This window comes from Haliaeetus albicilla, chromosome 5, assembly GCF_947461875.1.
Source record: "Haliaeetus albicilla chromosome 5, bHalAlb1.1, whole genome shotgun sequence".
NCBI lineage: Eukaryota > Metazoa > Chordata > Aves > Accipitriformes > Accipitridae > Haliaeetus > Haliaeetus albicilla.
The window spans coordinates 39552150-39564486 of record NC_091487.1 but is presented as its reverse complement, the minus strand read 5'-3'; the positions used below and the strand labels follow the sequence as shown (position 1 = coordinate 39564486).

Genomic DNA, 12337 nt, shown 5'->3' with positions numbered 1-12337 from the left:
TAAGATGAACCAAATTCTTCAAATACAATAATGGTGGCTTTAAGAATAAATCTCAACGTTAACGTTGGAGAGATGTAACCAGTATCCCTGAATTTCAGAGTTATATTCCAATATTTTTTCAAACAAGAAGAGTCCAAATTAAGTAAAGACATCTGTAGTTTCATCCGACAACTTTGAGACACATACAAGTGTTGAGATAGAAGTCTCGATTTTTCCATCTAGAAACTAGTAGAGCCACAGAATCCAAAACGAAAGTTATTGGATAAGTAGATTGTGTGTATTTACCACATCTGTAGTTAAATTTTATAAAACATCTTGGAGAATGTCAGGGTTGTTTTCAGTTTGATTATATTCAATTTTTCCTTATATGGCAGCTAGATGGTGCAGAAGAATGGCAATTTGTTAGCCAAAAACATATTTAGAGTGGTACCACAGCCTGACAACTCTTGACATCTTCCCCACTAGTGGAATAAGATGACAAGTCGCTTATCTTTTAGTACTGGGTTACAGTAAGTTCCAAAACAAGTGTTTTGTCAGTGTTCTGAGCTAACCTGTACTTGTAGGTTATTACAGCTGACAGCTGCTCAAAATACTGTCATTAATAATTGTCAGTTCTAGAGATGCCCATTTTAATAATTTGAAGAAGAATTCCATATTAATGCTGAAGTCATAAGTAATTCAGGCCATGTATAGATAGCTGCAAAGATCCCCATCAGGAAATTTTCCACATCGGCCCCTGCATTACTGTGTCACAGGAGATCAGTCACTTACAATGACCATCTTAACTTCCTTCTCCCTAGCAATTTTATTAGCTGCATAGAAGTTCATAAATAGCTAAGAATACTACATAAAATGGACCATGAAGAATTAAGGAGCACTGTAAGGCTCCATGAAATGATGGCATTTGAGGTAAGAAAGAGTTCAGATTTTCTTCCAATCTCAACCTCCTAAATTAAGGTGTACATGAGAAGTAAAGCACTCCCATTTACATGAGGATTTCTTTTTTGAACAGCAGCTAAACAAGACTCATCTAAAAAAAGTAAGATCAAGAATTCCTAGGGACCGTAACAAATATTTTTTTCAGGAACCAGAAGATCCCCAAAGTTGGTCTCAATCTCTGCTCAGCTACCTGTGACAACGCGAGAAAACTTAGGCATTACACGCGTTACGTAGTTCAAGTCACGAAAGCTCTCGCGCCATCGCTAGTCGTAGCTACGCATCCTTGGAGCATTTCCCATCATGCATTTGTTAGAGAAAGTGCCTGGAAAGGCGATTGTGAAAGGCAAGGAATTTACACGCAATACAGCATTCCAAGAAACGCACCTACAAGACTCAGAAACAAAGCTAAGGTTAGCTGATTTTCACCGCGTTATTACCGATATATCTGCCGTATTAAAACTTCCATGTCACCAAGGTTACATAAGGCCTGCATACCAAGTTCATCGTGCAAACTGCTACCGCCTACAGCAGATGCAGTGGCATGTGATGCTTCTAAGTGGACACTCCCATTTCTCACCAGCAAGGAGGCGCTAGCGCCGAGCACAGCTGCCTGGGAAGGGGGGCGGGACTGCACTCTGACCTGGGAGGAGGGCTGCTGGCCTTGCTGACCATCTTGAAGGCTACGAGAAAACACGGATTGGGGACACATTACCAGGGAGAAGAGAAAAGTAGCTAGAAGTGAAGCAAAACAAGACTTTTTAGTTTCAAGAGGAACACTTAAAGAGAGTAGAGCGTTAAGAAGCCACTTACGAGGGCTAAGATAACCCACGAGGTCTGCATAGCAGACTATTTGGACGCTAGTTACGTCAGTAATCTAGAGATGCCGTCCCTGTCCTGCTTCTCAGGACTAGTATTGCTTTCTAACATCTCCCCAAGTCACCCTCAAGCATATTCTTCTAAGTCTTAATTTGGGGGTGCAAATGCAAGTTACCAGTGGTTAGTCGAATTGTAGACTAACCTGAGGTTATCACCTATACACAGTAGTCACCATTACATTCTTCTCATGATAGTTAGGGTCCTTTTCTTGCTCATTTAGGTATGACCCCATCAACTGTTTAGTTGACCGTTTGGGGGTTTTTTGGTCACAATAACATTACCTTTCTTGCTATTAATCTGCACTCTAACTACAAAATGTCTTTAAGCTGTGTTAGTAGCCATATGCTACCACAGACCTGGTAGATAACTGTAGTTAAACATTTGGATTCAGAATTTCTTTTACCATATTAAGAATGCTTATAACAAATTACAAATTGGCAAAAGTTTTAAGTCTATTTTGAAGTTATTTTGACAGTACAGCAAAAACTTTATTACTCAGTATTACTACCACAACAAAATTCTTCTATACCCAGACATATACCTGCACCAAAAAACAGGTTCTAAAAGTCAACTTGGGCTTCACAGAAATTTGTAAATTTCTAGCCATATGAGTACACAATGCTTGAAAATGTTAGTTCTCCTCTTCACAGCCTTCTCATTGTTATACAGCTTTAAAATTGCCTTGCAAAGTTCAATTTTTTTTAATAGCTTAATATTAAACATGGCAATGTGTCAGAATGCATGACATTTACACTTGTATACCACATCTACTCTGCAAGATTAGTGTTTTTATTATTATATCTCATTTTGTGCATTTAAAGAAGTTACTGTCAGTCATTAGCTGTGGGACATGATGAAATTAAGAAATTACTTTTTTTAGACAGAAAAATTTATATTTTAAAGACTACAGAAAATATCTTAAACACTCTTTTGAAAAACAATCTTTATCACCTGTTGGCTTTTAACATTTTATTGTTTACTGTGTGATGCTACAGCTGGCAAATGAGGCAACTGAAAAAGCATGATCTTAGTAAGAGTTGAGGGGTTATATCTGATGTACTTGCTTTTAACAGTATTTTCTAGAACATCTACTTTTCAGTTCTTTTGTTAGACCACCACTGGAAAACAACATACGGATATAAGTATAAGAATAGGTGTTAAGAAAAGCTCATGCAAAATAAAGCAGACATGCACACAGCTCATGAGGTAAAAAATTGCAACTCGTTATTTATTGTATTCTAACATATTTGAATCCAAACTTTAAATGCGGTGTTTTGCTGCTGTACACAAGGCTTTCAGTGAGCTACATGGCAACAAAAGCCCTAAGGAAGCTCACATACATCCCAGCCTCCATTGTCTCCCTTAAGTATTATCAGCAACACCAAAACAATGCTAAACAATACTGCTTTCCCTTAAATAGTAGCTATGTATCAAAAGGTATATACAAAGTTGCCCTTTCAGCAGTTATTCATATCTGCTACAATAAAAAAACCCCAAAACATCAACATTAACAGATTGCACAGATATGCAAAAGATACATTTACTCTCTACCTAATTAATAATTACAAAAATAAAATTCTACTTCAGACAGTCACTTGCATTCTCATATCAGACACACATGCATACACCATTGACTACATAGGATGCCAATGCATACTTATGTTTAAAGTGCCCAAAACACTGTTGACACTTAGGCAGCACAAAAGCAGGGGTGGGTGATTGTTTTGTGGTGGGGTTTGGGTTTTGTTTTGAAGTTACCAAAGTACTCTTGTGTCTAATTTAGCATCAAACCAGCAGAATTTACTAGACCAGGTTTTACTTAAGAGTATACTAATGCCAAACACACACATATACAATGCCATTGTCTCTTTTACTAAACATGCCACAGAGGAAGTGAGAAGTAATTGCAATAATGGATAGGAAATAAAAAAATTCAGGTTGAACTCAATAGGTTCTAAGGGAACATCCCCACAACATCCAATTTTATGCCAGAGTTAGAAGATTAGGAGATTAAAGTTTTGCTGGCAAGAATAAGAAAGAAGCAACATCAGGGCAACTAAAGATTAGTAAATCTAATACTGTTAGAAGTTTAACATCTGAAGTCATGGATTAGCAGTATCAGGAACTATACCAAGGCAGCTCACCACTAGCATATACAAGTAATGTCAGTAGAGTTGCAGTGATATTATGAAAAGATACTGGTGGTAACTGGTTTAAAAAAATAAAATAAATCTGTATTTCTTCACATTTATTCCTTATGCACAAATTTATTTTTTTTAAATCTTCAAGGGTTTCTTCTTCCAGCAACACGCAGAATTTACAATGAAATTAAGCTACCCATATAAAGGAAAGTTTTTTCATACTATTCATCTAGAAATCAGAACAGTAATAGATACAATTTTTCACATACATTCCACAGTTGGTAGTTCAAATAGAATTCATGTCAAACAAATCTGAAAGCACTTTGGTGTTTTGTTGGAATAAGGCAATTAAACTCCACTCCAAGGGACAGTCATTTAGCACCACAAACAATACTTTCAGCAAAATAACCTCACTAAGTGTTCCATTCTGAGCATATGTTTATAACACAAGTATTTCTGATAAGGTGTGTCATTTTGTCAGAGAAAGTACAGAGTTTTGTGGGTTTGTTTTTTTTATTAAAAAAGGAACAAATTTAGGTAACTGGAAGATGCATAGAAGAAATACAAAGCTAGAATATTTGATCCACTTTTTCACCCTTGAACACCTCGTTTGATTAAGAAGTTACTTCCACCAGCTTCAGTTTTCTCATGGTCTCTCACTGAAGTCCAGCTTAAGCCATGGGAACCTTAATGACTGCACTAGTACATGAAAATGAGGGAGCTGTCAGCCTCAGTTTAAGGGAGTCCTTTATTTGCCCTACTTTCTACCAGTCTAAGAGAAAGAAAACTCACTATTTTCTGGCTAATGCACAGTTAAGGAGCTCTGATTAGTCTGCACAGCCTCTTATAAAGCAATACACAAAACCATAAAATCCTCTTTTAAAAAAAAAGAAAAAAACAGATGCAAATGAATGCAGTAGAGCAAAAGTGATCTAAGAGAATGCAAAGTTCTAGCATCCCTCACTATGAAGTAAATCACTAACTTAAATATGCACATGCTATGTTCAACAAGACCAGAAACTTAAAAAAAATAATTGAAATTATCTGACTACTGCTACATAGTGCACTAGCCACAAAACCCACACCTAACTAGTTTCAGTCCTTGATACAGCAGAAGTCAATCCTTCAATTATTAGATATTAGGTACCATTCTAAAAATCCCCCTACCTGAAGAAAATTTACAAACTTAGTCCTTGATTATTTCAGTAGTACCACAAAGATGGCACAATTCCTCCCCCATCCTCTACTGTAAAGTATTTTCTTTTTATTTGCTCAGTTTCTATAGTTTTTTTTCCAGTTAAAACAATTACACAAGTATTCCTGAAACACAAAAGCAGACTGCTCCTATTATTAAAAGATAGCTGAGCATATGAAGGAAGATCATTAAGAATACACAACATAGATAATTATTCCTGTATATTTATCATATAACTGGAGAAAGAATTACTTTGATGTATATGGGGGAGTGTTCCTTCCTCTACAGGCAATGTTCTGCTCACCAGATTCTCCAATACCATAGGCAACCATGAGATTGAAACATTTTAAAAGCAAGTTTAAAAACTTATTGTGCTTGCTGCTTCTACTGTTCAAGCTGACGGACCAGAATTGCTGTATATAACATATCACTAAGCTCAGTATTGTTAACAAATGGGCCAGTGAAGGTTGGGAACTTCTGGGATACATGTAATAGTACATTTTAAACATTGCCAAGGCATGCAAAGTGCCACACAATTAGATTTAATACTGAACAATACTGTGCATTTTATAACAAAGGCATCGCTATTACTTCACTATTTCTCTTTTGCTGTAAAAAGCTGCAGGATGTTCATACAATCATTTATCTGTATTTTGTACATGCAGAGGTTCCAAGTCTAATTTAGCCCTTTCTAATGTTCTGCCATTTTGTTTTTATGCTTCTCTCTCTCACCATCTACAGATGTGAGAAGTGATTACAGTACTAGTCCCTAATGCTTGCTTACTTAAAGGAAAGAAAACCAAAATGAGGAGTGGTGAATAATATTTTCCTGGGTTTTTCTCCTTGCTTGAAAGTAAAAGTTTCTGAATTTTTTGATAAAAAACACTGAACCTAAGTTTCTTAGCATTAGTTCATTTTGTTATCAATCTGAAATCAGTTATAACATGTTAGAGACTGGCTATCCTGATCATTTTGAAAATAGTGCCACACATACATGCACAATTCAACAAGCCCACAGTGACATGCAGTGACAGCTCAAGGAGGTTATGGTGGGGAAGGAAGTAAAAAGTGCTTTTCTGGCAACACTGGTGGGTGTGGGGAGAAGTGGTCTGCTGCATGCATGCTAAATATGGTGGAACATTTAGATACCCTACCTGAGGGGTGATCCGATGAGCAATGTAGGAGGGGTAGGGTTACTCCCTGCATTGTGCCGGCGTCGTACTGCCTGACGCCTAAATGTGCTGCGTTCACGACGAAATGTGACAGTCTCCTCGCTGGCTTGTGCTGCTGCATCAAGACAGACTTTAGGTCAAATAAGAACCCATCCTATTTATGTACACAGCAACTTAAGACTCCTTTCTTCCCCCTGACCCTCCCCAAGTTAATGAACTTGACTTACAACAACAGAAGTAGCTTATTCACTGACTGTTCAAATAACCTGCCTCAAGACAGGATCACAACACACAATTATTAGTAAAAATTTGGGTGTTTGGGAGATGGACTGTGTGTGTGTCTTGAATATACAGCTTACTTTTTTTTACCCCCAGATCCAAATAGCCAGTTTGCAAAAACAGTTGGGTATCCCAAATCCCTTCTATTTACACAGGGCAGGAAGAGACACAACTGATCTGACTCTTTACCTCATTTAATAGATAATTAAAGGAGAAGCCCAAAGGACAACCTAGAAAGGCTGTCTGCCACTCCTCACTATAATATTCTCTTCTCAATTTTGTAATTTCTGCCAAACAGGTAGGGTTGAGGTTAACCTCATCATACCTCCTAAGGGGACAAAATAGAGTTGCTTTTTTGTTTTTCCTTATAAGCACCAAGGAATACATGTTGCTCATTTTAGACTAGTTACACTATGATTTGGAAGAGCAGAGGGTTGAGATTAAGTGAGATAACTACTTCTTTGTAAGGACTGGTGTTTGTTATTTCAACTCTCTAAAAAAAGGTTTGGTCTACTTATAAAGCAACACTGTAAAAACCTGTATATAGTCAAAGGAGTCTAAGATTTTTCCACAGATTACCATCCAAAATCCACCTGTCCTCCCTAAGCTTCACAGTCTGAACAACTTTGGGTTTGGACTGCTTAATGGTATGTCTGCAATCTCAGAGCCTTCCTCCTGAACCAAGGAAGCTACTAACCAATTTGAATGCAGAGCACTAGAGAGCTCAAATGAACGGGTCACAGAGAAAATAGGTTTTGGCAGGCAAGGGGCGGGGGGGGGGGGGGGGCTAGAACAGGGACCAACAAACAAAACACAAAAAATTTGACATATAGTCAGTGCAAGAGGAGAATCACAATCTTGAATGGGAAGTCACAACTTGGTAGCCAAGAAGCCTGTTACTAGAGTGAGAAAACCAAGGGCTGTGTCAAGCCAAAATAAACAAAACACTAAGGGAACAATACTTTTTTATGGCAGAAAGATCACAGGCAGAGTAGTCCATGTTCACTTAAGTGCATTTCAAGTTACAATATTCCTGTCATTAAGCTTTCAAAACTTACCAGCAAAAGATGCTAATGCTGGTCTACAGGGAATAGCAACCTATAGCAACCTACTATTGCTGTTGTGTATTACTGCCATTGCTCAAGCAATAAAGACTGCATGGAACGAGTCTAATTCCACCCATGAACCACAAGTTAAAGTGAATACTGTATATGAAACTTCAACCTGTAGTTTGCTTTAAAAGCTAAGCTACATTAAGAGATATACTTTAAGACCAACATTACAGTTATAAGCATTTCATTACCAAAATGTCAGAAGTGAAGGACAACCTTAATTCAGTCCTTTCCTATATTTTCAGGAAACCTGTGGGATTGCTAACTTTCTCCTCACTCCTCCACAACTGTTTTTGTTATTCTAATAAGCATGAATAGATGATACTTCCTTTTCAGTTTACTTCAAGAATTCAATACATTTCTCTTGTGGTTTAACATACAGCTTTATGCTTTGCTTTTAATACACAGCCTAATTCCTTCAAGGATTTCTTTATAGCTCTCATACATGAAGTACTGGGAAAGTAAAACATGCTAAAGATAGGATAAATCCTGACTTCTCTGGTGAATTAAGTTAACACACACGAGACCAAAACTGCCCACTAATTTTGGGTGCCAAGTTGTAAAGCTCAATTTTTCCAGTGTATACATCAGCATATAAAAACTCATATTCACAACTCAGCTTCCACTGACTTTAGATGCAAAAGCAATTCCACACATTTCTGCTAATCAGGCCGTAGTTAAGCACCATGGAATAAAGAACAGTGACTAGTCTTAACTGAAATGTAAACATCTTAATTACCATTAAGATGGTAAACATCAGCATTCATTACATCTTAATTACCATTTGCAACTACTTAGCAAAAGCAGCATTCAAGTGCAATTCTTCAAGGCAGCATACTTAACACTGACAACATCTGGTTTTCTTTTCATATCCTTTATTCAGTAAACATCACCTTCTGCAATAAGTGAAGCCCAGATTATGGAAACACTAGAGGTCCTTCCTACACAGCTCCAATTTACCACTAAAAGCAAGTCTACCTCAAATACTGACTGAGGCAGTGTCCTGTGATAAAAATAGAAAAATATAAACTTGGTTGAAGATTAAAAAAATTAAAAATCAAAATTTGTATGTACTCAGAGATTACATTCAAAGCTGCACAGGCAAATAGTTCTGGCATTTGCTAACTTATTATTTCACTTTAACCTTTAAAAAAATCAAAGTAGATTTTAGTGTAGCTTTCTACCTAAGCTACCAAGGGAACTTTGATTTATCTTGAAACTTTTCTTCAATGTACATCTTCTATATACACTCCTCCTGAATGTAGGTGGTGACATTCAGAATCACTAAGCAGGTCTATACATTCTTTTGAAACGACTGCACAGCTTTTCAGCCCAACAAGCTCCAAGTCTGCTAACACTATGCAACATCTCAAGAAGCAACATGTTGAAACTATGACTAAGTAAAAAAAAAAAAAAAGAAACGAAAAAACAAAGGATTACAGTTCAAAGTATGGAAAGCCAAACTGAGCAAAGTTTAGCTTTGGTTAGTTGTTTTGGAGTTTTGTTTTGTTTGGTTTTTTTTTTGTTTGGGGGTTTTTTGTGTGGGTTTTGGTTTTTTTTTTTTAACAAAACCCTCATTTTAAAGAACACACAGGATTAAAAAAATATACCAGTATGGAAAGCTACTTATGTTAATACATGTTATTTGTGTTTCTACTTTTCTTTAATGAGAAGCAGTACAGCTGCTCATGAGTTCACCAGTAAGATAAAGCTCCTAAATTATCCTCTATCATGCTCTGAGAGCAGTTTAATCATGACAGAAATAAATAAGCTTCCTTAAATATTTACAAAGTAACATAATGTTTTGAAGTTTTAAACCAAAGCTAAGCAAATAAAAATATCCCTGTAGGACATTTCCCCACTTTGTGGGTTGTTTTTTTTTTAAATACATCTTTAGACTATCACTCGCACTTCTCCGATGCTGCTACTTACAACCACTAACTCTGGACTCCTGAAAGGTAAGATCCAACATCTAAACTCATGTACAAAATCTGGATCTAATAGGGAGAGATAACATAGGTTATACTTCAGAGTTCCTGCTTACTTTAAGTAAATCAGTAAAGGAAGACTAGAATGTTTGTTGTTAAAAGTGTTCTGTTTTTCTGTTTTATTCTAGATTTTTATGTTGAAACACTACACTTCATTAGTGTCAAGAAATTCAAGTATACATTTTTTCTGCATGATGTATGAATTTGAGCCCCCAACATTACCTGTTCTCAAGAACAGAAAAGTCAGGTTTGAAATTCAAGTGCACGAGTTAAAGATACAAACCTACATCCCAGAGATCAGTAATACTACCAGGTGGAGACGTAATGACAACTTTGTAGCAAACTTAACCCTCCCACACCTATTCCCAGCTATAATACACCTAATTTCAAAGACAAAATAATTTGACTTTTGTATTTGTTAATGCTACTGTGCATATGAACATGTATTTATTAAAATTCATCTTTTTTCTTTCATTACACTTCTGATTGGAAAAAAGCCAAATTAGCAGTTACACACTGAGAAAGTCATGAGGATATCACTTTGTCGTCACACATTTAGAATGATACCTTGCCAATAAAAGGACTAAAATTTATTGTAGAAAAAAATTCTAGAATAACAAATAACTCGCATCCCTTTGCCAAATAGCTGGGAATATATGAACAGAGGTTGAACTATCCTGACTGCAGGTTACACCTTTCCAAAATTTCTCTTTCGATACTACATAAGCATTTTTGAGGAACTACAGAGGTTTACATCGAAGTTTTAAACAGAACTGAAGACTCGGAGTTTTACACTACAGCTACACATTTGTTGTACAATACAACTAGCTTTAAGAAACAAAATGAAAATATTTTCTTTTTAACATGAACATTTACACATACAAGCCAAAGCTTTTACATCACCCTGCATGTATGTACAACTGCTTCTAATCAAAACTAACAAGATGAAAACTGAAAAAGAATTTCCAAATTTTATTGCATCAACAAGTCCCATTTCAGTTTTGCTAGGCAAAAAAGCTGAACCCAGTGCCTCAGATGAGTTCCGAAATAGATAAATTCCTCCCAAGCAAGAAGATTCCTGCAAAGATATGGTACTGAGATAATACAGAAGTAAAGTACCCATGTGGGTACCACAGAGTTATCCGAATAGAATTGCAAACTTCAGTCTGACTGGAAAGAAAACAAAAAAACCCACACACAATGGAAACAGTGTCCCTCACTCTTCTCAGGAAAGAAAAAAAGCCTAGATGGTTTTGAACATGAGTCAGGTTAAGCATGGTTAAACATGTGCATGGAACCTGAGTGATGCTTGGACATGCCATTTCTCTCCCTATCAAGTGGGAAACTGATCTAACTATTTTCAACCAGTTGTAATGACCAACCCTACAAATTCTCAGTGAGAGCTGATACGAAGAGTTTACGACTCATGCATTTAGCTAACACTGAACATACTTTGCCAAACCAAATAGCTGAAATTTTGCTCTTCTACATCAAGCATCTATCTCTCATTTGTGTTCAAAACATGAGAAAAGCCATACTTCCCACATGCATTTACGGGTTAACACCACCACTCTCCTTACAGTTGAGGCATTCATAGTTCATTCTCATATGCCCTAACACTATTTTAAAAACCATACTTGTAAGATACCCAAGTAGACAGGAATCTGTTCGGTCCATATCTTCAATATACAGTTATTAATCCCCATGGATTATGCTCCATTATAAGACCTACAATTGCAGGGATTTCTTATAATTCTCTGATGAAAAAATAAGTATTGGCTTACAGTATTGTAATTTACTGTGGACCTTTAAAGAAAAACACACCAATGACAATTTCTGAAGAATGGAGACATGGGCAGCAAAAGAGAAACAATGAAGAACAGAGGGACATCAAGATATAAACTTTTGCTAGAAAATAGGGCAGAGAAAAAACCCACACAATTTAGGAAGGAAAACTTGTCACAAAAACAAAACCAAAAAAAACCAAAAAAACCCAAAACAAGACCACACACACCAAACCCAAAAACCAAACCTGAAAGAAACAAGGGAAGTAAAGCCCAAGACTTCAGTGTTGTGGTTGAATGTATGAAAAAAAAAAAAACAAGTTTGAGACAAGGCCAGAGGAATATTTACAATTACATCAAACCAGTCACTACAACAATCTGAAAAGCAAAACACTGTCAAGCAGGGAATAACAAGGACAATGAAACAATCTGTTTTGCATTCTGAACCAAACAATTTTACAGACCAACTTAATAGACAAATTTCTACACTAATGCCAAAGATAAAACTAGGAGTCTCAGTTGTTCTACCTCACTGTACTTCCCACTGGAATTATTCCATTTTAAAAACATTACTCATACAGAATTCTTGAATATAATGTTGATGGACTTAGGGTCAAAGAGCTAAAGCTATGACCTAATCTGATCCCCTACCCAATATAGTCCCTATAGCTAGGGATCTGGGTATCAAAAGCTAGTATTATGTTCATGAAGCAGACAAATGTTCATAACCTACATTAATGTTCATGAAACTTAATTCTGATTTTGTATTTGGATTTATTCACCTTAAGGAAAAGATGCTTTACATCTTTAGAACACACAGCATTTCCAGCATAAGTGGTATTCTATGTTAG

General features: G+C 36.4%; 1 protein-coding gene across 10 annotated transcripts in view; it reads right to left on the bottom strand.

Moving 5' to 3' along the window:
• The window catches only part of PCNX1 (pecanex 1), a 93155-nt gene that overhangs the window by 52711 nt on the left and 28107 nt on the right, over positions 1 to 12337 (bottom strand). For 5 of the 10 annotated variants that reach the window (XM_069784268.1, XM_069784259.1, XM_069784261.1 and 2 more), the window contains 2 exons: positions 6306 to 6438; positions 1435 to 1619 (listed from right to left, as the gene is read on the bottom strand). The exons of 2 other annotated variants lie outside the window; for them this stretch is intronic. In XM_069784268.1, the coding sequence (XP_069640369.1) occupies positions 1435 to 1619; positions 6306 to 6438 (318 nt within the window). The remainder of the gene's footprint in view (positions 1 to 1434; positions 1620 to 6305; positions 6439 to 12337) is intronic. 3 more of the 10 variants (XM_069784264.1, XM_069784265.1, XM_069784260.1) reach the window with 2 other exon arrangements.